The 27,429-nt window shown below is 50.2% G+C and overlaps 1 protein-coding gene across 1 annotated transcript in view; it reads right to left on the bottom strand.

Annotated features, from left to right (window-relative positions):
- Positions 1–27,429, bottom strand: part of LOC119964719 (testicular spindle-associated protein SHCBP1L-like) — a 222,588-nt gene that overhangs the window by 187,364 nt on the left and 7,795 nt on the right. The window contains 3 exon segments of the mRNA XM_038794613.1: positions 2,364–2,450; positions 2,544–2,758; positions 20,499–20,648. Coding sequence (XP_038650541.1) covers positions 2,364–2,450; positions 2,544–2,758; positions 20,499–20,648 — 452 coding nt within the window.

Raw genomic sequence — 27,429 nt, 5'->3', positions numbered from 1 at the left:
AGCACATTTGCAGTTCTCCAGTCCTCTGGCACCTCTCCCGTAGCCAGAGAAGAATTAAAAATTTGGATCAGGACTCCTGCGATCTCCTCCCTTGCTTCCCAGAGCAACCTGTGACACAATTCGTCGGGACCTGGAGCTTTCTCCACGTTTAAGCCTGCCACACCTACAATACCTTGTCCCTCCCAATGGCAACCTGCTCAATAACCTCACAGTCTCTCCCCCGAGTTCCATATCTGCCTCCTCATTCTCTTGGGTGAAGACGGATGTGAAATATTCACTTAACACCCTACCAATGTCCTCTGGCTCCACCCACAGATTCCTCCCTTGGTCCATAATGGGCCATGCTTTTTCCCTGAGTTTTCCTCTTCCCATTGATATACTTACAGAATATCTTGGGATTTTCCCTACTTTTACCAGCTAGAGATTTCTCATATCCCCTCTTTCCTTTGCTAATTGCTTTCTTAAGCTCCATCCTGCAGTTTCTGTACTCCACTAATGCCTCTGTTAATTTATTCCCCTTGTACTTATTAAAAGCCTCTCTCTTCCTTCCCATTGTATCCTGAATATCTCTGGTCATCCATGGTTCTCTGGACTTGATACTCCTTCCTATTACCCTAGAGGGAACATGTTAGGCCTGTACCCTCCCCATTTCCTCTTTGAACACCCCCCCCCCCCCCCCCCCCGCCCCCCCACTGCTCTTCTGTAGATCTCCCCACCAGTAACTTGTTCCAATCTACCTTGGCCAGATCCTGCCTTATTTTACTGAAGCCTGCTCTCCCCCAATCCAAGATCTTTTTCTGCTATTTGTCTATTTCCTTGTCCATGCCAAATTTAAATTGCACCACACTATCACTAAAATGCTCTCCCACCATCACATCAACTGCCTGTCCAGCTTCATTCCCCAGAATTAGGTCCAGCTCTGCGCCATCCCTTATTGGATCCTCCATATGTTGAGCTAAAAAGTTCTCTCGTATACATTTTATGAACTCTGCTCCATTTAAGCCCATACGACAATGATTATTCCAGTTAATGTTGGGAAAATTGAAATCATCCACTATAATTACCCTATTATTATTTTTACACCCTTCTGCAAATTGTGCTCATATTTGCTCCTCAATTTCTTGCTGACTATCTGGGGGTCTATAGTAAACACCTAGCAATGTGGCTCTCCAGGAATCTAAAACCCTCCCTCCTGCACCAATTCTTAAACCATGTATTCACCTGTGCTATTCTCCTATTTCTAAACTCGCTAGCACATGACACTGGGAGTAATACAGAGATTATAACCCGAGAGGTCCTGCTTTTTAGTCTACAGCCAAGCTCTCTGAATTCCTGATGCAAGACCTCATCCCTCTTTCTACCTATGTCATTGCTGCCAACATGTACCACGGCATCTGTCTTTTCACCCTCCAATTTCAGGATGTAGGGCAGAATTATCCCCAAATTTGTGAGTGTCAGGCTCTGATTGAAAACCGGCATGTTTCTCTCCAGAAACACAGTTAAGCTTTCAGATCAGATTTTCTTAATACACGGTCACTCTGGCAGGGTGGGGCTATTTTTAAAGGGCATGATCTGCATTTAAAATAAATTCTCCCAACCCCATCTAGACTTGGGAGGACCACTCTACAGCTTTGTTTCCCCACCGCACCATGGATGTATGGGGGGGTGCACTCTCCCCCGCCCCATTATCACCGGGGTTTTCTTCTCTCCTTGCCTCCACACATAAGGGGAGCACCCCCTTTCCCTCCCCAAATGGAGGAGGGTTACACCCAGTAGTGTGCACTTGGCACTACTCACTTCAGTCCCCCACCAGGGTGTCAGGGGGCCATGCTCAGCCTTGACGCTCAACCTCCAGGGTCTCCAGGCACGTGCTCATTTTGAAAACCAGTAGTACTTTGTGCTGACGCGATTTCACGCAGCAAAGTAGGGGAGGATCCATCATGGGCAGACAATATGGTGTAAAGCCATTTAAATTTATTCAAATTAATGGAAATCAAGTTCATGCCTTTTCTGGGCATGACCCTGATTACATCATTGGTAGGGGAATGGGGAAGATCTCAAACCAACACCATGCCAGCACAAATCTCGTTTTGGTCCTCTCGTGACATTTAGCTGCCATAACAAAATTTGCGGCCACAGCGAACGGGGCCTCTAGATCTCACCCATGTTGTTACACCAGTGCCTTGGCTCTCTATGCGTAGAAGATTCCTATATCACATTTAGCCCAAGATTGGGATTTACAGATTATTATTCAATTTCTAAATTTACATACGTACATGGGCAATAAAATACTGAGCTTTTCTCATTTCTTCATTGTTCATCATCCTTACTCTTTTAGAAACAATATTATAGAACTGACTTACAAACGTATACGTTCCTCTATGAGTGCAGTGTAATTTTCGCAGCCTTCTTCATCGTCCCAGTCTCTCCACAGAAAGTCATAAAAGAATCTGAAAAATAACATAACAAAAGTATAACTGTAATTAATAATCTGTGGAAATTAATGTGTTTATTAATATGGAAAAGCTTATTTTTGTACTGACCGAACATTTTCCAGAGCTTGAGCAATGCTACATACAGCGGAATCCTGATCATCTATCGGATAAACTTCCAACAATGGAACACAGTGATCTAATTCATCCAAAACTTCCTCAACAAGTTCCCTTGGCAAATTAGCGATATTAGAAGAATAAGGTTCTATAATTGATACAGTAGCTCGCAGATGAGAAGATTGGCTCTGTCGAGGCCTGCATGTAACCTAAAAAGCATTACAGACAACATAAAATGTTAGATTGTCCAGAATTACTATGACCTTAAAATTCATTTAAAAGGTGTAAGCTCTGTATCTAAAAAAGAATATTACCATCATCTCACAAGGGAAAAATACTTGAAGATACCATTCCTTCAAAAGCTTTTGTTTACAACATACTTTTATAAGCTAGCTAACTGAAAGAGCATGAAAATATAACACACTAAACATTAAGTAACTCCTAGCCATGTCAGAACAGAAAGTGAAATGAGAGGCACGGCAAAGAAGCTTTCTATATGGAAGCTAAACTTCTTTCAAAACATGAGGAAGACTGCATCTAAAGCAGACAATCCAACAGTTCCTGATTCATTTGTTAATTCAACCTCCACAAAGTTGAGCACATTGTAGTACTAAAACAACTGGCACTCTGCAGACCTTCATCTGCAGACTAGCTGAAGCTCAGTTTTTCTGATGTGACCCCCATATCTTCTCCATCACAAAGACTACCCTACTGTAACATTACCTGTCTTCATTCCTGCAGATGGAACTTTCATCCATGCTCTTGTTACATCCAGACTACATTATTCCGATGCTTTCCTGAATAGCCTCCCATTTTCCACCTTTATAAACTTGAGCTGCTCTATATTTCTGCTGCCTACATTCTAACCTATACCAAGATCTACTGAACCATCATGTACACCTAAATCTAAAATTCTCATCCTTTTGTTCAAATCCCTTCTATTGTTTGATCCCTATTTTGTAACCTTCTCAAATCCTATAACCCTCCAAGGGCTCTGCATTCCTCCAACTGTGGACTTACATCACCATTGCTGGTTGTGGCATATGCCCTAAACTCTGTAATTCTATCTGTATGCCTCTTTACCTCTTGATTAATCTCTCCCCCCCACCCCCTCCCCCTCAAACCTAGCCCTAGCTACCCTAAATCGCAACCCCCTAAATTAGTTCCCCACCTGCCTCGTTCAGCCGTGAACATCTCATTTTTCTCCACATTGAACCTATAAGCTGAGGAAGCATTTTATTAAGGCATTTATGATTTTATAACAGTAAACAGTACAAATATAAATATAAAAATATTGCAAAGACCGCCCCCCACCTCTGCTGACAGTTCGTTTTCTCCAAAGACGTCGACAAACAGCTGCCACCTCCAGACAAACCCTAGCATTGACCCTCTAAGGGCGAACTTTATTTTCTCAAGTCTGAGAAACCAAGCTATGTCACTAAGCCAGACCTCTGAATTCGGGGGCTTCGAGTCCGTCTACGCAAACAATATCCGTCTCCGGGCTACCAAGGAGGCAAAGGCCAAGACGTCAGCCCCTCTCACCCCTGGATTCCTGGATCTTCCGACACTCTGAAAATAGCCACCTCTGGACTCGGCACCATCCTTGTTTTTAACACCATGGACATGACATCTGTAAAACCCTGCCAAAATCCCCTAAGCTTTGGACATGCCCAAAACATATGGACATGGTTTGCTGGTCCTCCTGCACATCTCGCACACCTGTCCTCTACCCCAAAAAATTTGCTCATCCGGGCCATCATGTGTGCCCAGTGAACGACCTTAAACTAAATCAGGCTGAGCCTGGCACATGATAAGGATGTGTTGACTCTGCTTAACACATCTGCCCAAAGACCTATCTCCCCCCACTAGCTGGCTGGTCTCCTTCTTGACCAGTTGATAGCCTTTGACACACTTCAGCATACCATCCTCTTCCAAAACTTCTCCACTGGATCACTGCATACACACTCTAGCTGCAGGATAGCAGTATCTTCTGCGGACCCTTTTGCCCTGTGCTCCCTGCTGGTCATGCACTCCCATGTGCTTCTCCTACCATAGGTTGCTCCCACCAACAGAAATACAGATGGCGCTGTTTCGTGCACTGCAAGGTGCATTCGATAGAAATCTCCCAAGAGTCGGAAAAACAAAATGGTCCTCAAGAAAAGCTACCAATGCAGAGTTCAACAGAAATCACAGGAAATGCTATGGATATATAAGCTATAGGCTAGTAGCAAACTCTTACCTGAACTCCGAACAACTCACACTGCCAATTCTCTGGTCTGCTTTAATCCCACCCTTGGATAAGAAATGCAACAAAATGAATGGCCGCCTGTCATGTTGCACTTACGATGAGCGCAAAATCATGCGGGCAACGTAAAATTCTGTTCAATTGCCTTCTTAACGGGCTTAATTACCCGTTTAATTGTTCACGGGCATGCTTCCAACCCCCAAATGCACCTGCTGATCATAATATTCTGAGAGGTGTCAAAGATGTCAGGGTATGTGTGTAATTTCATACTAGTATTTCATAGCAAGCCATGTAGAATTCTGGCTTAGGTCTCTATTCATCCACATCCATTAATGGCTCTTGAGCATACAGTCCCATTTCCTATTTTGCCTCCCAATCTATTACTTCATATTCAATTACATCTGCCAAATATCTCCGAGCATTAAAATTTTATTCACGGGGCAAACTCAGCATTTATTGCCCATCCAAGTGCCCTTGAGAAAGTGATGGGGAGCCAACAGCTTTAACTGCTGCAGTCTATGTAGTGTAGTTCACCTCAGTGCTGTTAGCAAGGGAGTTCCAGGTTTCTGGCCCGGCAACAGTGAAGGAATGACGACATAGTTCCAAGTCCGGATGGTGTGAGGGAACCTGCAGATGATGGTGTTCCCTTATATTTGCTGCCCTTGTTCTTCCAGGTGGTAATGGTCGTGCATTTAGATAGTGATGTCCAAGGAAATGCTGTGGTACATTTGGTAAAAGGCACAAACTGTTGCTCTGGTGCGCAAACGTTGGAGGGAGTGAACCTTTAAGATTGTGGATAGGCAACAGATCAGGTGGACTGCTTTGTTTTGTTCAGGGTGGTGTCAAGCTTCATCAATGTTGGAGCTACATTCAGTTAGGTAACTGGGTAGCATTCCAACTGACTTCTAACATTTGTCTTGCAGATGTTGGGCCACCTTTGAGGAGTCAGGAAGTGAGTTACTTGCCACAGAATTGTCAGACTCTAATCTGCTCTTGCAACCACAGTATTTTTCGACAACAGTGAACCCTAGAATTTTGATGTTCCGGGATTCAATAATGAATTCATTAAATGGCATGGGGAGATAATTTCATATTGAAAATAGTCATTGCCTCGAAGGTGGGGCTCACTCCCACTCTCCCTGGCGGGGGGAGTGCAGACGATCAAGATGAGCGTACTGCCAAGGTTCCTCTTCCTGTTTAGATCCATACCGATCTTCATCCCAAAGGCCTTTTTCCAAAATTTAGAAAGTCCAATCATGGTGTTTGTGTGTGTGTGTGTGTGTGTGTGTGTGTGTGTGTGTGTGTGGGGGGGGGGGGGGGGGGGGGGGGGGGGAACCCGAGAAATTCCCAAACTGACACTGCTTTACAAAACCTACAATACTACCATTGGGCAGCAACGGTATAAAGAGTGAGGAGATGGCCACAAGAATTGGGTACAAATGGAGGAGGTCTCCTGTAAAGGAACGACCCTCCGGGCCCTAACTACAGCAGCATTCCCATCCCCTTCAACAAAATACACAACGATCCCTGTGGGAGCAGCCACACTGTGATCGTGGACCCAGCTGAGACAACACTTTGGGATATCTAAAATGTCTCCCATGGCCCCCATCTGCTGCAAATACAGATTCCCCCCAGCCATGCTAGATACCACTTTCAAAAGATGGAGGCAGGACGGGGGCACAATGACGGTCGGGGACTTCTACGTAGGGCACATATCGGCGACACTGGACGAACTGATGGGGGTAGTGGAAATTAGCAAAAGGATAGGAAATGAGACACCTCCAAATAAAACACTTTCCTCCGCAAAGAGACAGTAGGGTACCCCGGGGCCCCAGAAAACAAACTACTAGAGGACCTGATAGGCACAAGCAGCAAGGAAAATATACAGACAGTTACTGGACAGAGCTCAAACACCGCTGGACGAGACCAGACAAAAATGGGAGGACAAACTGGGGACAGAGGTAGGGTGGGGACTCTGGAGCGAAGCACTAAGCAGGGCTAACTCCACCTTCTCTTGTGCAAGGTTAAGCGTAATGCATCTCAAAGTGGTGCACAGAGCGCACCTGACCAGGACCTGAATGAGCAGGTTCTTCCCGGAGGTGGAGGATAAATGTGAACAGCGCCAGAGGGGCCCTGCCAACCACACCCACATGTTCTGAGCTTGTCCCAAACTTACTGGGTTCTGGACAGCCTTCTCCGAGGCAATGTCCATGGTTGTGGGGTTGAGGGTTAAGCCATGCCTAATAGTGGCAATCTTCGGGTTATTGGAGCAGCCAGAACTACACATGGGGAAGGAGGCTTTCGCTTCCGTAATCGCACGCCGGAGAATCCTGCTCGGCTGGCGATCAGCAGCACCATCCACAGCTGCAGACTGGCTCGCTGACCTTTCGGAATTTCTCCACCTGGAGAAAATTAAGTATGCCATCCGAGAGTCAGAGGACGGCTTCCTGGATACTTGGGGGTGGTTTGCCGGCATGTTCCAAAACTTGGCCAGCAACAAGAAATAAGATAAGAATTAAAAACCAAAACCCAAGATAGATAAGGAGGTGGGGAAAACACAAAAGAAGAGAAGAGGAGGGAGCTTTCCCTGAAAATAAAAGCAAAACATAGCTGAAGCCAAAGCGGGAGGCGGTCTATAGACCGATCCAGAGGGCAGCAAAATGTATATAAGGTCAATTAAATGAAAGACAAAATAAACCTCTCTGTACAATAAAGTAAATTAACGCGGATAAGAAAAATGTGATGTATATATACACAATTGTTTATAAGTATGCGAAATGCAAACAAAAGGATTTCCCAAACAAATAAAATAGTCATTGCCTGGCATTCATGCAGCACTAACTACATGTCACTTATCAGATTAAAGCTAAATGTTCTCCAAGTCTGACTACATGTGCGAACATTGGACTTCATTATTTGAGGAGTTCCAAATGGTACTGAAGACGGCAATCATGAGCAAATATCTCCAATTCTGGCAATGCAAGAGGGACGGTCATTTATGGAATCAGTGACATGGTCGGACCCAGTACACTGCCGTGAGGGACTCTTGCAGTGATATCCGGAGGTTGAGATAATTGGCCTCCAACAATCACAATTATCTTTTTTATGCTAGGTATCACTTCAGCTAGCAGGAAGTCTCTCCTCCAATGCCCACTGACTTCAATTTTACTGAGCTCCTTGATGCCATGCTCAGTATCCTTCAGAAGAGGAAATCTGACGTCCTGATCCGCTGAGGTTTGCATGCGAGTCCACGCTGACGGCAATGTGGTTAATCCCTAATTGCCCTCCACTGTAGCCTAGAAAGCCACTCAGTTGTATCAAATTACTACAGAAAAGTTGAATAAGAACAAATCCAGATAGACCACCCGGCAGCAACATAAGAAATGGAAACGGGAGAGGGTGCATCATACCACCAGGCACGGCAGGAGAATGCGGGACAGACGAGCAGCGGCCTGGACCAAAGCAGGGACCGACTCCCCCCACCCCCAGCATGGCAGGAGAGCAGGGGACACGACGAGCAGCGGCCTTGACCAAAGCAGGGGCCGAGCCAGCGGCAGGGACCGACTCAACGCCCCCCCCAACCAACGGTGGCGACCACGAGGCAGGCGGCAGAACAAAGGAGGACTCCTGGCCCGACCAGAAGCCTCTCTCGATCCTCCTGACCCAGTGTGTGTGTGGGTGAGTGAGAGAAAAAAGGAAAAAAAGAACTTCCCCTTTCTTTTTATATTTAAAAAAACTTTTTGAAAAAGACTCTTAAAGAGAATCTTTTTTTTACTTTTTTAAAAACATTTTTTGAAAAAGGGGTTTAAGTGGGGAAAAAGAAAGGGTTAAAGGAGAGAAGAGAGGGGGAAAGAAAAGAGGGGTGAAAAAGGGGGAAGAGAGAAAAGAGGCAAGGTGGGAAAAAATAAAAATAAAATGCCTGAAGGGAGCCAAAGCAGAGGTGCTGGTATCGGTAGTGAGGACGCCGGTGCGGGTACAGACGTGGACTCCGGGAGCGTCTCTTCTGGAGCTTCATTCCTGTAGATCGGTGAAGGGGGGGATGGCGGGCAGGAGGGAGCGTGGGGGCCATACAGGGGCGGGGGCGCTGGACATGGTAGGTTGGACGGGATATGCTGGGGGGCGGTGGTGGTGGAACCGGCGGGTGCCAGGTCCCAGGGGGAGACCATCACCTTTCGGCCATCGGCGTGTTCAATATAAGTGTACTGGAGGTTAGAGTGTAGGAGCCGGACCCTCTCTACCAGAGGATTAGACTTATGGGGCGATATTCTCCGCACTCCCGACGGTGCGGAGAATAGCGTGGCTCGTAAAATTTTACGGCCACGCTGTTCCGACGCCCTCCCGCTATTCTCCCCCCCCCCCACGCCCAACTCCCGACACGAATCGCTGCCGCTGTTTTTTTACGGCCGGCAGCGATTCTCAGCTGATAGATGGGCCGAGTTCCCAGCCCTTTACGGCTGTTTTTACGAACGGCAAACACACCTGGTCTGGCCGTTCGTAAAAACGGCCGTAAACACTCGCATTTTATAACCATGGCACCGATTGGCACGGCTGTACCACGGCCGTGCCAAGGGTGCCATGGGCCCGCGATCGGTGCCCACCCGATGCCCGCGCACTATTTCTCCTTCCGCCGCCCCGCAGTATCCATTCGCGGAGCGGCTGAGGGGCAACCCGGCCCGCGCATGCGCCGGTTTCGCGCAAATGCGCGATGACGTCATCCGCGCATGCGCGGGTTGGGGTCTTCCAATCCGCGCATGCGCGGCTGACGTCATATGACGCATCAGCCGGTGCTAACTCCGGCAAGCGGGCTTAACGAAATTCGTTAAGCCCGTGATGCCGGAGCTTACGGCGTCGGGCTGCTAGCCCCGACCGGGGACCAGAATCGGTTCCCGGTCGGGAAGGGGGGGCTGGCGTCAAACCCGCCCGGGTTTGACGCCAGCCTTACGATTTCTCCCGTTTTGGGAGAATCGCGCCCATGGTTCCTGACTTGCTTTCTGAGTAGGACTGGCCCCGGTGTCTTCAGCCAGGACGGAAGCGAGGCCCCTGCGGTGGATCTTCTAGGGAAGGCAAATAGGCGGTCATGAGGGTTCTCGTTTGTGGCCATGCAAAGTAGGGACCTATTAGAGTGGAGCGCATCGGGGAGGACCTCCTGCCAGTGGGAAACTGGGATATTACTGGACCGCAGGGTCAGTAGGACGGTCATAATTGGGGAAACCAAACAGGGTGAAGACACTATGTAGGGCGTTAATGACGGTGGACGTGGCCATGTCGGGGCAAGGGATTGCAAAGGGGAAGCGGGAGAACTCATCAATAATATTGAGGAAATATGTATTGCGGTTATTGGAGGGGAGGGGCCCTTTGAAATCGATACTGAGGCGCTCAAAGGGCCGGGATGCCTTTACCAGGTGGGCCTTATCTGGTCGATAGAACTGCGGTTTACACTCCGCACAGATCTGGCAGTCCCTGGTCATGGCTCTGACCTCCTCGGTGGAGTAGGGCAGGTTGCGGGCCTTGATATAGTGGATAAGCTGGGTGACCCCCGGGTGACAGAAGTCATCGTGGATAGCCCGTAGTCGGTCATCTTGCGTGCTGGCGCATGTGCCACGAGACAGGGTATCTGGGGGCTCGCTGAGCTTCCCAGGACGATGTACTATATCGTAATTATAGGTGGAGAGTTCGATCCTCCACCTCAAGTCTTATCGTTCTTGATTTTGCCCCGCTGAGTATTGTCGAACATGAAGGCTACCGATCGTTGGTCGGTGACGAGGGTAAACCTCCTACCAGCGAGTTAGTGCCTCCAGTGCCGTACGGCTTCCACGATGGCTTGGGCCTCCTTCTCGACTGAGGAGTGCCGAATTTCGGAGGTGGTGAGGGTGCGCAAAAAAGCGCTACCAGTCTGCCTGCTTGATTGAGGGTAGCGGCGAGAGCAACCTCTGATGCGTCGCTCTCCACCTGGAAGGGGATGGACTCGTCCACCGCGCGCATCGCGGCTTTAGCGATGTCCGCCTTGATGCAGCTGAAGACCTGGCAGGCCTCAGTTGCCAGTGTGAAGATGGTGGCCTTGATTAGTGGGCGGGCTTTGTCCACATAGTTGGGGACCCACTGGGCATAATATGAAAAGAACCCGAGGCACTTCTTCAGGGCCTTCGGGGAGGGAAAGTTGCAGGAGGGGGCGCATACGGTCAGGGTCGGGTCCTCGAACCCCGTTTTCCACGACGTAGCCGAGGATGGCTAGTCTGGTTGTGCGAAAAACGCATTTCTCCTTGTTGTACGTGAGGTTTAGGGTTTGGGCGGTTTGGAGAAATCTGTGACGGTTGGCGTCGTGGTCCTGCTGATCATGGCCGCAGATGGTGACATTGTCCAAGTACGGAAATGTGGCCCGCAGCCCGTACTGGTCCACCATTCGGTCCATTGTTCTTTGGAACACCGAAACCCCGTTCGTGACGCCAAAGGGGACCCGGAGGAAGGGGAAAATGCGGCCGTCTGCCTCAAAAGCTGTGTAGTGGCGGTCCTCTGGGCAGATTGGGAGCAGACTTCAGATCCACCGTGGAGAACACCCGGTAGTATGCAATCTGGTTTACCATGTCTGCAATCCGGGGAAGGGGTACGCATCGAGTTGCGTGTACCGGTTTATGGTTTGGCTGTAATCTACGACCATCCGGTTCTTTTCCCCGGTCTTGACGACCACCACCTGAGCTCTCCAGGGGCTATTGCTGGCCTCGATGACTCCCTCCCGCAAGAGTCGCTGGACCTCGGACCTGATAAAAGTCCTGTCCTGTATGCTATACTGCCTGCTTCTGGTGGCGACTGGTTTGCAGTCAGCGGTGAGGTTTGCGAAGAGTGGGGGAGGGTCAACTTTTAGGGTCGTGAGGCTGCATCTTGTGAGTGGGGGTCGGGCCCCCCGAACTTCAGGATTAGGCTCTTGAGATTGCATCTAGTCCCAATAGGAGAGGAGCACAGAGGTCTGGGAGCACATATAATTTAAAATTGGCGTACTCGGCGCCCTGTATTGCTAAGGTTGCGGTAGTGCACCCTCGGATTTGCACCGAGTGCGACCCAGAGGCGAGGGAGATGGTTTGGTGCGCCGGGAAAATTGTGAGCGAGCAGAGTCTTACCATGTCCAGGTGAATGAAGCTCTCTGTGCTCCCGGAGTCAAAAAGGCAAGACGTCTTCGTGCCCGTTTACCTGGACGGTAAGCTGAGCTCCGGAGGTGCTTGGGTCGCGACTGGTCCAGGGTGACCGCGCTGAGTTGCGGGTAGGTGGCGTGGTCGGAGGTGCTGGGGCGGCTCCGCGATGGCTGCTCTTGTTGATCGTACACGTCGAGCGGCGTAGCAGATGGTGGCCAAGATGGCGGCCCTCGTTGGTCGAGCGTGGCGGGCGGTGAGGAAGATTGCGTCCAAGATGGCGGCCCCCATGGATCGCACGTGGCTGGCCGCGTGGGGGAGGATGGCCAAGATGGAGGCCCCCGTGAGTCGCACGTGCTGTGAGGGCTGGAAGATGGCTGCCCCCACGGATAGCACGAGGCTGATGACGCGTCTGCAGGGGGCGGAGTCGGCAGACACGCTGCAACACTGCGGGGTCTGTGGGTCTGAGGATCGGGCCTGTGAGTTAGAGTTCTTGGACCTGGCCAGGCAAACTTTGGCGAAATGTCCTTTTCTCCCGCAGCTGCTGCAGTTCGCGTTACAGGCCGGGCAGTGCTGCCGGGGGTGTTGGGACTGGCCGCAGAAATAGCAGGGTAGCCCCCCATGATGGGCGGGCGGCAGCCGGCACAGGCCTGGGGTAGTCTTTGGTCGGGGGTCCACGAGGGGGTCGCGTGGTCAGCCAGGAACGCGTTAAGGCTCTGGAACGCTACTTCCAGAGAGGAGGCTAACTTTACCGTCTGATCCAGGTCCAGGGCCCCTTTTCGAGTAGGCACGGTCTCACGTAGTTGGACCGGACTCCTGCCACGTAGACGTCTTGGACGGCGTTTTCCATATGTTGAGTGGCCGTAACAGCCTGGTAGTTGCAGCTGCGTGCGAGGACTTTGAGGTTGCTAGGTAGTCTTCTAGCGATTCCCCGGGATGCTGGCGGCGAGTGGTGAGGTTGTGTCGCGTGTAGACCGTACACGGGCTGTACATAGAGGCGTTCGAGCATCGCAAGGGCATCTGCGTAGGAGGAGGCCTCGTCGAGTTGAACAGAGATTCGATAGCTCACCCGTGCGTGGAGGAGGCTCAGCTTCTGTTCATCGGTGACGGAAGGCATGGAGAAGGCTGCGAGATAGGCCTTGAAGCAGCAGAGCCAGTGCGAAAACATTTCTTTCGCCTCCGCCGATTCTAGTTGCGTTTAAGTTGATTAAATTGATGTGACCATCAATTCACTCGAGACAAGAGTAGAAGGAAACCGTGGCTTTAATCAACTTAGAACAGTGCCTGCCTGCGACTGATCCAATACTGAGAACCGCCTACAGGTCGACTGCTCTTTATACCTCCCTTCAAGGGGAGGAGCCATGGACGAAGCCATACATGCCCCAACATGTTCCCCTATGGATAATGCCATACAATGGCCCATAGAAGCCCACAAGGGCAATAGCATAGCACAGATACAAAAACAATGGTGGATTATTGGGATAATACATTCACCACACCTGCCTAACACATCATGGTACCAGAGTGCTATTAATCCTGCCGAACCTACCTCGAATGAATCTGCAACGACCAGCAAGCGGCCATCCAGCGACATGGAAAACATCCAGGCTCCTCCGCAGCTCCGGCAACCTTGCCGCCAATTAGAAAATCTTCAAGCAATAGTTCCTCCTTTATATCGAGGCCTCAGACCTCGAGGCAGCATCGGATGCAAGGAACATCGCGCTATTTCTCTTGACCGCGGGGAATCACGCCAACCATATCTCCAACCCGCTTACGTTTGCCAATGGCAAAGACAAGACAAAGTTTAAAACAGTTCTGCTAAAATTCGACAGCCACTGCAACATTGAAGTGAATGAGAGCTTTGAACGGTACATCTTCCAACAGAGGCTTCAGGGTAAGGATAAACCTTTTCAGTCCTTCCTGACCCATTTCCGCATCCTGGCGCAGTCATGTAATTACGGCTCGACGGCTGATTCCATGATCCGGGATGAGATGGTTTTCGGGGTCCACTCCGATTCCCTGCGGCAGCAGCTCCTCAAAATCAAACAGCTAACCCTCTCCATCGCTATCGAGACGTGCGTAGTCCATGAGCATGCCAAGAATCATTATTCCCACATCAGGGCAGCGGAAACTGCAAAACTGGCCTCCCATGAGGCAGAACGGATGCAGGCCATTGCAAAAATGCAAGGCCTGAGTATCGAGGAGAGTGGCCGTTTTGCGCGCTTTTCCCGGGTCCCTACGCATGCGCGCCACGACCAGGTGGACGATGAGGCCGAAAACCCTAATGCGCAGGTGCGTACGTCGGCCGACCGCACTGCGCATGGGCGCACGGAATGCACTAACGTCACGGAATGCACTGCCGTCAGCGTTATGACGTGTCCGAATTGTGGCTCCACCCATTTAAAGCGGCAATGTCCAGCCAAAGGACGGCAATGCCTACAGTATGGGAAGCCTGGCCATTACGTGGCCTGCTGCAGGTTCGCTCCACCGATTATCAGCCAGCGATCCCAGACACGGCGCAGAAGTATCCGCTCGGAACTACAAGACATGCAGGCTGCTGATCCTGACAGCCCAACGGACCCCCATGCTGACTGCCTCGAGTCTCCATATCGGGTGTGCATCATAACCACACACGAGCTGGTCTCCACTGCACCTGCAACCCGCCTTTCGATCCTCAGTGTGGATCCCGACGTCGAGTGGTGTGATATCCTCACGGTCAACCAGGCTCGCATCCGATTTAAACTGGACACCGGCGCATCTGCGAACCTCATATCGCAGTCAGATCTCGACAGCATCCGTGACCAAGCCAGCATTCTTCCACCAGCATGCCAACTTCTTGACTACAATGGCAATGCCATAGCTGCCAGTGGATCATGTCGGCTAGGGGTATCTCACAAGGAATTCAAGGCAACTTTACGTTTCGAGATCGTTCGGCCTGACAGGGCGTCCCTGCTTGGTGCTCGCGCCTGCAAGCTCCTGAATCTGGTCCAGTGAGTCCACACCATGTTCACGACACCGCCGCAATGCCAGCAATCCCGCCTGTCGAAGTGGCGGCGTCTCCCGCTCCACCTCTGCGGCAATCGACCAGAATTCGATGCCTGCCTCAAGACTGAATCTATAGACTTTACTTTTGTAAATTTTGTTCAGTTTGCTCTGTATCTGCACGATAGACACCTTCCCATGTACATATGTTCGTTAACTCACCACTTGTACATAGTCAGGCATGTATATACCTTCACGTTCCATAACGTAGTTTAAAAAAAAGGGGAGATGTCATAATATCCACTCATGTATATAATGAGATGCAGGCAGGCAGTGATTGACACAGGATGACCAATGAACACACAACACAGAACAACCAATCACCAGACAAGACGCCACCACTATAAAGCCCACAGGGCATTAAGACTCCCGCTCTTTTCGGGACCCAGACACAGACAGTCTGAGTGCACAAGTTAGTGGGAACTATTGCCATGTGGTAGCTAGTAAGTCTGGTTGAGCCAGTAAGAGGTTATCAGTAGGATGAGTAGAGTGTCAACCCACTGCTGAACATGTACAGCAGTTCATAGTTAAATAAAACAGTGTTGGATCATCTACGGTGTCAGACGTTTGTTTCTAGCTTCCCTGCATCCAGTTGCAGTCAACGTCGAACCAACCTGCCTAACACATCAGGCAGCAGCTGGTCGACTCCATACTGGAGGTCATAAATACTGCGAGGCCCCGACTGTAGAGCTCCTGGTGGAGAGAAAAGAGATACAAAGGAACTTTGATCTGCTCTCCACCAGGAAAGCAATGCATCAACTCCGCCAGGCACGTGGGACCCTATGTGAACACGGAGACAAAGCCACCAGCTGAGAAAGCAGGCAGTCATCAGAGAAATTGCACAAATCAGGGATACCAGAGGCACATTAGAAACAGAACCAGAAAAGATCAACAAAACCTTCAAGGCCTTCTACCAAGGGCTGTACACCTCAGAGCCCCCAATGGGCGAGTCCGGGATGAAACGGTTCCTTGATATCCTGGACTTACCAGTCGTGGCGGAGGGCAGAAAACAGGGCCTGGAAGCACCACAAGCACCAGGAGAGATGATGGACAGCATTAGCTCCATGTAGACGGGGAAGGCGCCGGGGCCAGATGGGTTCCCGGCTGACTTCTACAAGACATTTGCGACAGCACTGGCCCCGCACCTGCGGGAGATGTTCACAGACTCGCTAGCTAGGGGCACACTGCCACTCAATCTCGCTGTTCCTGAAGATAAAGACCCATCTCACTGTTGAACGCAGATGCCAAAATAATGGCCAAAATCCTAGCCAAAAGGCTAGAAAACTGCGTACAGAGGTGGTCGCAGAGGACCAGAAGGGCTTTGTCAAAGGTAGACAGCTAACCTCGAACATCAGGCGCCTGCTGAACGTGATAATGACCCTATCCGGGGAGAGAATACCAGAGGTGATCGTCTTCCTAGTCGCAGAAAAGGCCTTCGACAGGGTCGAATGGAAATACCTCATAGAGGTACTGGAGGGGTTTGGGCTTGGAACAGGGTTCACCTCCTGGGTAAAACTCCTATACCACGCTCCCATGGCGAGCGTACGGACCAACAACACCAACTCCCGATACTTCCAGCTGCACAGGGGCACCAGACAAGGATGCCCACTGTCTCTGCTGCTGTTCGCTCTAGCAATCGAGCCATTAGCAATTAGCGCTCAGAGCAGCAAAAAGCTGGAGGGGGATCCGAAGGGGCGGCAGAGAGCACAGAGTCTCACTCTATGCAGATGACCTGATCCTCTACATTTCGGACCCACAAAGCAGCATGGACTGAATTATAGGGCTCCTGAGAGAGTTTGGCACCTTCTCGGGCTACAAACTCAACATGAGCAAAAGCGAGATCTTCCCGGTCGGTACACCCACAAGGATGGGGAGCAGCACTAATGGAACTGCCATTTAAACAAGCCCGACACAAATTCCACTACCTGGGAATCCAAATAGCCCATGACTGGAAAGGGATCCGCAAATGGAACCTCACCAGTCTGACAGAGGAAGTAAAAAAGGACCTACAAAGATGGAACACACTCTCACTCTACCTCGCGGGGAGAGTGCAGACGATCAAAATGAACGTACTGCCCAGGTACCTCTTCCTACTTAGATCCATCCCGATCTACATCCCCAAGGCCTTTTTCAAAGTTGTAGGCAAACTAATCATAGCGTTCGAACCTACAATTCTATCACTGGGAGGCGACGGCCGAGCGAATAAGGCGATGGATCAAGGAGCCAGAAGCCGAGTGGGTGCATTCAGAAGAGGCCTCTTGCATGGGGACCTCCCTCCAGGCCCTCGCCACGGCGGCACTCCCATCCCCACCCAAAAAACACTCCAGCAGCCCAGTGCTGACAGCCACCCTCCAGTCCTGGAACCAACTACGCAGCAATTTGGCCTGACCAAAATGTCGGCCGAAGCTCCCATCTGCAACAACCATAGGTTCACACCAGCGCTGACTTATGCCACCTTTAAAAAGTGAGGACAGCCTGCGAACCACGCCCATATGTTCTGGGCATGCCCAGCACTGGAAGAATTCTGGAAGGGGGTGGCGGGGACGGTGTCGAGGGTGGTTGGATCCAGGGTCAAACCAGGGTGGGGACTCGCGATTTTTGGGGTGGAGCCGGGAGTGCAGGAGGCGAAAGAGGCCGGTGTCCTGGCCTTTGCGTCCCTAGTAGCCCGTCGAAGGATTCTGTTACAATGGAAGGATGCAAGGCCCCCAAGCGTGGAGACCTGGATCAGTGACATGGCGGGATTTATAAAATTGGAAAAGGTCAAATTTGCCCTGAGAGGATCAATACAAGGGTTCTATAAACGATGGCAGCCTTTTCTGGACTTCCTGGCTCAGAGATAGGTAACTGGGTCAATAGCAGCAGCAACCCGGTGGGGGGGGGGGGGGGGTGCATTATTGTAGTGTTTATTCTGTAACTTTATAGTGTGTTAATTTGCGTTGTTGTTAAAATGCTGGGTTGTTCATGGGGATGGGGCGAATGTATATGATTGTTAATATTATTGTTATTTTCGGTATTTTACTAAGGTGCGTTATTGTTGTATAAAATCAAAATTTCTCAATAAAAATTATTTAAAAAAAAAAGTGAGGACAGGACGGAGGGACACTGACAGACAGGGACCTATACACTGACGGCAGGATCGCAACACTGGACGAACTGACAGAGAAATGCCAGCTAGCCGGGGGAACGAGCTAAGGTACCTGCAACTCAAATACTTCCTATAAAAGGAGACAAGGACATACCCACAACTGCCATGACAGACATTACTGGAAGAGTTACTGGACGCAAGCATCCTAGATAAAGGGAACTGTAGCGACATGTATGACCGACTGGTAGAAAGGGCCGACACCATACTGGACGCAACAAGAAAGAAATGGGAGGAAGACCTGGGGTTTGAAATAGGGTGAGGACTCTGGAGCGAAGCACTGCATAGGGTCAACTCCACCTCCACATCCGCAAGGCTCAGCCTGACGCGACTAAAAGTGGTACAGAGAGCCCACTTAACAAGAACCCGTATGAGTAGGTTCTTCCTGGAGCTGGAGGATAGATGCGAACGGTGCCAAGGAGGCCCGGCCAACCACGCCCACATGTTCTGGTCTTGCCCAGACTTGCTGGGTACTGGACAGCCTTCTACGAGGCAATGTCCACGGTGGTGGGGGTGAGGGTGGAGCCATGCCCGAAAGTGGCGGCCTTCGGGGTCTCAGACCAGCCAATATACTTTGTTCAAAAACCCAATAAAAACATTTGTTAAAAAAAAAATGGAAAGGACAAAGGCACACCCAGCCGATCGACTCTGTGAAGCCCTCTTCACTAAAATCTGGGGGGAAATTGGGAGAGCTGCCTCACACAGCCAAGCAACAGCCTGACATAGGCATTTTCAACAAAAAACATACCTTACAGCCAATGTCCCAGACTCTAAGACCACCATCCTTGGATTTGTCCTGTCCCGAGGTAGCGGCACAGTAGTAGATGATCATGAGAGAGTGGGACTGGGAGTCCTTTGGACCTCATGAAGTTCCATGGCATCAGGTCGAACAAGGAAACCTCCTGTGATTACCACCTGTCACCTTCCCTCAGATGATGAATCAGTGCTTCTCCTTGTTGAACAACACTTCGAAGGACCAATTAGAGTAGCAAGGGCATAAACCGACAGATAGTACTCTGGATGGAGCACTTCAGTGTCGAAAACCAAATGTGACTCAGTAGCATCACTGCTGACTGAGCTGGCTGAGTCCAAAAGACTTATCTGCAAAACTGCACCTACAGCGGGTAATGGGAAAACTAACAGGAGCAAAAAACCACCTCAACCCCACCAAACTACCTGATGTAGGTGTACATTAAGTTCTCCCTTAAAGTTGTGGTTGCATTCCTGAAAAGCATCATTTTAAGTGCAAGATTTGTTCCTACAGGAATCAATGTTAAAACTGTAGTTAGGTCCTTTAAGACCTTTCCTATCAGAGGAAAACAAATATTAAAACATTATAAGCTTTAAACTGAAATATTTTACATTGTTAAATTCCTACATTGGTAAATTAAATAACTTAAAATCAAAAAAGTTTAAAAAATAAAATAAAAATGCCGCTTCCTACTTCTTGTGTTCGCTGCTAATCTTGCTTTCTGAATCTCCCAGTCCCTGATCATCCTGGTCTGCGCAGATTCTCCCCCTACACAACTCCCTGGCTGTGGACTCGCCTCCTCCACGACATCTGAGTTGTGGCCTCTCCCCCTCCCCATCCTGAGTTGTGGCCTCTTCTGCTCCACCACTGGCACAGTGATAGCTATGTGTACAATATAGAAGCTTCACTGTAACAACTCGCCAAGTCATCTTTGATGACACACTCCAAACCCATGGCCTCTGCCACCAAGAAGGACATGTGTAACAGATGGATGGGAGCCCCACCACCTGCAAGTTCTCCTTCAAGCCACACATCATGCTAATTTGGAACTATATCACCATTCCTTTACTATTGCTGAGTCAAAAACTTGCTTCCTAACAGCAATGTGGGTATACGTACAGCAGAATGACTGCAGCAATTCAAGATAGCAGTTCACCATTATCTTTTCAAGGGCAACTAGAGGTGGGCAATATATGCTGACCTTATCAGTGATGCTCACACCCCAACCAAGAAGAAAAATAAAATTCCAACTTTCTCTCTCCCTGCATTGCCTCCGTCAATCAAATATTATTGATACTGAATCAGTTCTTAAAGATGATTGCCCCAATACCAAGACATATTGACCAAGGACGATCCCTGATTTAAACTTTTGTCAATGTTAAAAAGTCAGTCAATTCAGTGGTAAGTGTATACCAATTGGCTAGGACCTAAAGGATACTGCTGGGGACCCCTGCTCACTACCATTATTCAGTAATCATAAAGTGTGCATGCTTGGGTATTGGTTGATAACAGAATATGGCTCTGCTTAGTTGCCCCATCAAGTGACCAATGATTCATTAAGCGGGTTCACATGCCTTGCCTGGAGAGGTATGATCAATTAGGTAAAACAGTAGTGAACAAAAATTGTCAGTTTGGAAATGTAACCTACCTCAACCAAAACACCAACATAAGGTATAGATCCTTCATCATACTTAACAAAGAACAGCTCAGGATTTGTTTTCCATACTCCTAACCATGTACTTCTTGCACGGAGCTTTTCAGTGAGATACTTGCTCATTGCTTCATCTGCTTCTTCTGCCTTTGTAGAAATAAAAAATGTAATATTTTAAGTTTTAGTCCACAGAAATGACAAGGCAGATGACAAATATGTCCTGTAATTCAATCAAAACTGACACACTACTTGATCTTTGAAACAAAACAGTATTTTTCAGGAGTTCGCTGCCGTATATTAAATTTAACCTTTTGTAATACTATGTGAACTGTTAGCAGGTTACTCAATCATCTGAGAAATCACAAATGAGTCAGGTCCCAGGCGGATGATTCCCAACGGCTTCTGCATTGACCTTTGGTTTTAGTGCATAAAGGAAAATACCGTGACTGGGTCTCTTGGTCCAGTGACATCTTGGCGGAGGCCCCCCCCCCCGATGATGCCAAGTCCTTCTTGGAAAACCCCAGGTTGCGTGCCAATGCGCATCCGTCCCGTCAGGGTGCATATGGCACACTTGCTGCCAGTCCAGCCGGAGGCGTTTCAGCAATCAGGCCCCAGCAAATTTGGACCCGGGCCTTTCACTACCACCAATGGTAGGTTTGCTGACTGTGCCCAGTATTCCATGGGGACTTCCGAAGTGCCCGCGATCTTCAATGGTGCCCCATAAATGTCACCAGCTGAGCAATGGTGCCCCCGTGTATGTCGGTGTCTTACAATGCCAAAACACATATACCCGAGTGGATTTGGCTGTAAGTGCGGCGGATGACCACTAAACCCGCAGCTCCGGTACCGAGCTCGATTTGAATTGGGAAACCGTTGATCCGGACCTTCACTTGGCTGGGCACCACCTGTGGCGCTGAGACACAGTAAAGTGGTGGGCCCCCTGCGGCTGGTCATCTTCGAAATGTGTCCGCCTTCTGGGATGGTCATCGGGGTAATGGAGGCGAGCTTCTTCATGGGCATCCATTTCACTGGCTTCTCCTGGTACCGATGTGTCTGTCCCATATGTCTGAAGTCTCCGGTGTGGGGGAGGTGCGGCGTCTATCGCTGGTAAAGTGTTGCCTTTGGTCCTGGTCTCCTGGACTGCATTTCCAATGACAAGAGTCTGGAACTACAGCACTGGAGAGGAGCACTCTGCGTTCTGCTGAGCATCCTAGGTTTAGGGCAGCCATTCCCCAAAGCTCCTGGACACCAGTTTCACTACTCTCCCGGGACAGAGCTACTTTGGTTGCTTTCTTCAGGTCAAGATGTGTTTCTCCCAATAAGCGTTCTTCAGCTGCCATATTCCAGATGCCACAGACCAGGCGGTCTCTGAGCACCTCAGATAATTTTGGGTCGAACTCGCAGAACTCAACGAGTTTACATAAATGGTCCAGAAATTCAGTTAGATTCTCCCTGGTTCTAGGTAGCCGTATGGAAATGAAAACGACGGACAATGACAGGTCGTTTTGGGTCAAAATGGTTGTCTACCAGCATTTAAAAAAAATAAATAAATTTAGAGTATCCAATTCATTTTTTTCTAATTAAGGGGCATTTTTAGCATGTTCAATCCACCTACCTTGCACATCTTTGGGTTGTGGGGGCGAAACCCACGCAAACACGGGGAGAATGTGCAAACTCCACACAGACAGTGACCCAGAGCCAGGATTGAACCTGAGACCTCGGCGCCGTGAGGCAACAGGGCTAACCCACTGCGCCACCATGCTGCCCTTTGTCTACCAGCATAACTAAATCTGCAAAATGGCAGGTGTCAAATGAGTCTGGAAAAGTCAAACGTTTGATGATGTTGTAGGTCTCTGCGCCGCAGACCACTTGGAGGTTCACCACCTGTCTGCGAACACCGACAATGTTGATCAGTCCAAAGAATAGTGATTTTGCTCAATGTTTTGGGTCCAATCCTCAGTTTCGGCGTCGAACGCCTCTAACTTACCGATAAGTGCCATCCTCACTGCATAAATAGACTTCCTGAGGCCTAATCAAGGTGGGCCTGATCTGAAAGAAATGGCATCTCCTGCAGCTCCACTTTACCCTCGTACCAGTGTAAAGTCTCAGGCAAGCAACCACTCAGAAGCAATGACTGCAGTTAGATTTATTACCTTATATATTTACACCTCCTACTCCCCGTATTTATGTTCCAGCAATCTCTGGTTTAAGTGGGTAGCTCCGCCCCCTCATCTGGGTAGATCATACTCAGGTGAGGCTACAAGGACTCCGATGTTGCAGATCCCTGGGCCGCCTGCAGGGTTATAACATACACCATACTATGAAACCAAGTGGCAGGTGCCAGCTGCAGAATCGTCTGTAGGCAGAATGTGTAGACGAAAGTAGAAATTATAGAACAATGGGCGGGATCCTCTCAGGCCGAGCTGGTTCGGAGAATCGGCAACCGCGACGGTTTTTCGTGCGACACAATTTTGCGATTCTCACAACCGGCGAAAACGGTGTGATCGTGATCGGCGCCGCGCTGCCCGGAGAATCGGCAGCCCAGATGGGCTGAAGTCCTGACAGCGTGGGCGCCATTCTAACTTGCTAATAAAAATCATCGGCCAGTCGTGCTGGCTGACGATGCGGGAGCAGGTGAGGGGCCGGCGTGTGGGGGGACCGACATCTGTCGGGACGGGCACGGCCGTGGCTGGATGCGAGGGCCTCCATGTTCAGGAGGGGGGAGGGGGGCGTGGGGACGACAGGGCTGCCGTCCTGGAACAGGGCGGCGCCAAAGCCACGGCCGCCATTACAGCAGCCAGGCTGATACGCACCAACCCCGAGCGCCAGCTGAGCGCAAGCCTGCCGGACGTGCACATGGGTGCCGGACCACCAGGGGGCAGCCCTCCCATCCGGCGGCACCCACTGGCGGGTAGGTCCAAGGCCGCACCCTTGGCAGCCCCCCATGAGGGCAGTGCCATCCAATGGTGGCGCTAGCAGGAGGGACGGGCAATAGTGGTCGGATCATGGAGGGTGAGGGCAGGGGTCTGGGTGCATTCGTGGCTGTAGCGCAATCAGCCAACCGGGGCAGACATGTAGCCCATGGCACTTGGCTGGAGAGGGGACCATGCGCCATCATCAAACATGTTGTATACCCCCCCACGCCCTGCAGATCATATTTGGGTACCAGCCAGCAATGCTGGCTGCCATGGCAGGAGCCGCTGCCCTGCATGCAGCCCTGTGGCAGCGGCGGCTGCAGCAGAGGGACGGGCTGCAGCAGAGGGACAGGCTGCAGAGGGCCAGGTGGCACCCGCTCAGGCTGCAGTGCCGCCCCCCCGACGGGTGCAAAGGACGAGGACGGCAACAACGAGGGCGAGGCACAGAATGAGGATACCAATGTGGATGAGGAGCAGGATGAGGAGGGGGCAGTTGTGATAGTGGTGCCAAGGCGCCAGCGGTCTCGCCGCATGTCCTTCAAGGACCTGCCGGATCGCGGGCCCATGGCACCCTTGGCACGGCCGTGGTACTGCCATGCCAATCGGTGCCATGGTTATAAAATGCGAGTGTTTACGGCCGTTTTTACGAACGGCCAGACCAGGTGTGTTTGCCGTTCGTAAAAATAGCCGTAAAGGGCTGGGAACTCGGCCCATCTATCAGCTGTGAATCGCTGCCGGCCGTAAAAAAACGGCGGCAGTGATTCGTGTCGGGAGTTGGGCGTGGGGGGGGAAGATTAGCGGGAGGGCGTCGGAACAGCGTGGCCGTAAAATTTTACGAGCCACGCTATTCTCCGCACCGTCGGGAGTGCGGAGAATCTCGCCCCCAATTCCTATTTCCAATTAAGGGGCAATTTAACGTGACCAATTCACCTACGCTGCACATCTTTTTGGATTGGGGGGTGAGACCCAATCAGACACAGGGAAAATGTGCAAAATCCAAATGGACAGTGACCCAGGCCAGAATTGAACCTGTGTCCTTGGTGCCGTGAGGCAGCAGTGCCGGCCACTGCGCCATGCCACCATACTGCCCTAAGGATATAGGGACAAGAGCAGGAAATCAGGCAGCTGGTGCCACAGTATTCCAAAATGCTTCCTTTTAAAATGTAATTTAATGATTCGATGAAATTTTGTTTATATACCATAAAAATCTCCTAGTGATATTTCTTTCAAGACAACTTGAAATGTAGACATCTGCTGTAACAGCAGAAATCAAAGTACATTTTTGGATTTCTCTCCACCTGGTGACCAAATGTATGCAATAGAATTCAGATTTTAGCTTTAATAAAAGGAATGCACAAACTGCCAATTTCTTTTTATAACTTTCAGCGCTCATTTACCTCGAGACAATTTGCATCTATCCCCATCTCAAGTACACCTTCACTTCTTCCGATTTATCTCATACATTGTAGACCTTGAAGAAGCTATATTTACAAAAAAGGCAGTCCTGAGGAATAGGAAAAGCAATAACTTGCCAATATTTTCCCTTTCACTCTAATTACATTGATTTTATATATTGAGACCCTTGAACTCTGCCCAAGTGACCATTATTCATATGTGAGTCTTGTTATTGTTGATTCTTTTCGTTTGTGGTGCACAAGGCAACTTTCTTTGTTCCCACAGCAAGGTTTTTCCTGAAACAGGTCACGAGCTTGAGGGACACCACTCCACAGCAAGCATGGCCGACCAGGAATCTCTCTCACACTGAGCACCTGCCATTGGCATACGTCGAAAGGATTCTCAACCTGTTCGCCACAAATGAACCCAACTTCTATGGCCATTGAATCCTCGGTGGGGCTCAAACCCAAAACCTCTGGCTCAGAGGCAGGAACGCTAACTACAAAACTGTGCCACAAGACCTCCTACGAGCCTTGTCATAGTGTGAATTATTAAGTGTGATTACTCAGCCATAGCAGCATCACAATTGAGTTCACTCCTGTCTCACACTCCTGTCTCACCTGATATCCACAATCATATAGTTCCAGTATAGGTCATGGAGAGTAACCCAGAAGAGGAATCTCTGGCCAATTTCTCCTCTTTAACTTAAGGACTGCTCAGGCCATTTGTAATAACCTTAGTAGAGCCTAGCTGCAACTAGCTAATACAACAGACACGTAACCAAATTTGGTTCTTTCTTAATTTGCACAATTTCAGTTTTAGTGACAGTGTTAAAGAGGAGTGTTGCTCACAATGTATGCTTCCATTTATGATTTCAACTCATAAGAACATTCTTTCACAAGTTTGGAGAGTTCTGCAGAAAAGTTCTACATGTTTATTTTAAAAATATAATGAAAGGTAAACATGGAAGATCACAAGGATCAGTCTGGGTCCTCAATTATTTACAATGATATTGATGACAGGGTTGAATATATGGTTGCTAAATTTGACAATGACAAAAGATATGTAGGAAAGTAAGTTGTGAAGAGGTCATGACAGGCGGGATTTTTAGTTGGCTAACGCTGGAATCGGGAAACGCAATTGGGTGGACAATAGGTTCCGACACTAATATCGCAGCGGCTGCCGATTTGATGCCAAATCGCAATGCTCCATCACCTTGACAGAGGCGTCAATGGATTCCAGAACATATGTACAATAAAAACCGTTTGCAGATCCTTAGCGGGCCTGACCCGGTATTCTCCAGGGCCTCCGCGATTATCTGCCTCAGATGGGCCGAGTTCCCAGCGTTGCAGTTCATTTGTGCTTTCAAAAATCGTGAAATTGGCGTTGTGGCTGTTGAGGGAGAGAGGACACAGAGAGGCACGACCGCCGACTGCCATGCCGGACACTGGCCGGGCGGGAGGGTACCCTGCCAGGACGGGAGGATCGTGTGGGATCCCCCCCATGGAACGTCGGGGGGGGGGGGGGGGGGGGGGGGGGGGGGGGGTGTCCAGCCACGGACCACCAATGCTGCGGCATGCAAGACAGCCATCTTGCTGTACACCCCACTGACCAACCACTTTGGGCCCTGGTTCTGCTGAGTGACACCTGCCTTATATGCGCCCACCCTCCAGCAGGGACAGGCGCCAGGGCCAAACGGTGCCGGGCATCGATGGGGCCTGGGGTGCAGGAAAGGGGGGGGGGGGGGGGGGGTAACATGCAGGGTCGAAGCCCACAATGCCAACCGGGGCCACCATGTAGTCCACTGGACCAGGTTGGGCATGATGTATGCATCACACTGTCATATCGGCCTTTAACCTCCTGCAGACAATGGATATTGGAATTCAACCAGCAATGGTGGCCTTCCTGCTAGTCGCTGCAGCCCTGGGGGATGCCCTGCGGCTGTACGAGCTGCCCAAGGAGGAAGCTGCAGCAACAGAGAGTGCAGCAGCGGAGCCTGCCCCAGAGGAACATGAATGAGACAGCGCCCAGGATGGAGAGCCAGCCACCCAACAGGAGGAGGAGGTGCCAAGGAGGCACCACAAGTGGCCTTGCGTATACTGGCAGCGCCTGTCATTCGGGATCTGCTGGATCACGCCTGCTGTCAGAGACACCAGCTGAGCAAGAAGACAGTGCAACACACATGCCAGATCATTACACACTGGCATCGCAGGGGCATGGGATTGGACACCCACTCCCGATGGCCGTCAAAGTGACGGTCACCCTGAACTTATACGGCAAGTGATCCTCCAAGCGCTGACTGGGGACCTGTCAGGATCTCACAGAGTTTGGTGCACAAGTGCATCAGTGCCATCACGGACACCCTATAGGCCCAGGGGGCTCAATGCATCCACTTCAATGTGGGTCGAGCTCACCAGAATGCACAGGCATCAGGGTTCACCGTCATGCCCCAGATCCAGGGGGTGATCGATGGGATATATGTCTCCCTAAGAGCACTTGCAGATGACAGGCTGCTCTACACCAACCGAAAGGTGTTCCACTCGATGAACATGCAGCTGATATGTCACCGTCAGCTGCGCATCATGCTCGTCTGCGTCGATACCTAGGCAGTGTGCACG

This window comes from Scyliorhinus canicula, chromosome 4, assembly GCF_902713615.1.
Source record: "Scyliorhinus canicula chromosome 4, sScyCan1.1, whole genome shotgun sequence".
Taxonomy (NCBI): Eukaryota; Metazoa; Chordata; class Chondrichthyes; order Carcharhiniformes; family Scyliorhinidae; genus Scyliorhinus; species Scyliorhinus canicula.
The sequence above is the reverse complement of the archived record's forward strand: the minus strand, read 5'-3'. Positions and strand labels throughout refer to the sequence as shown.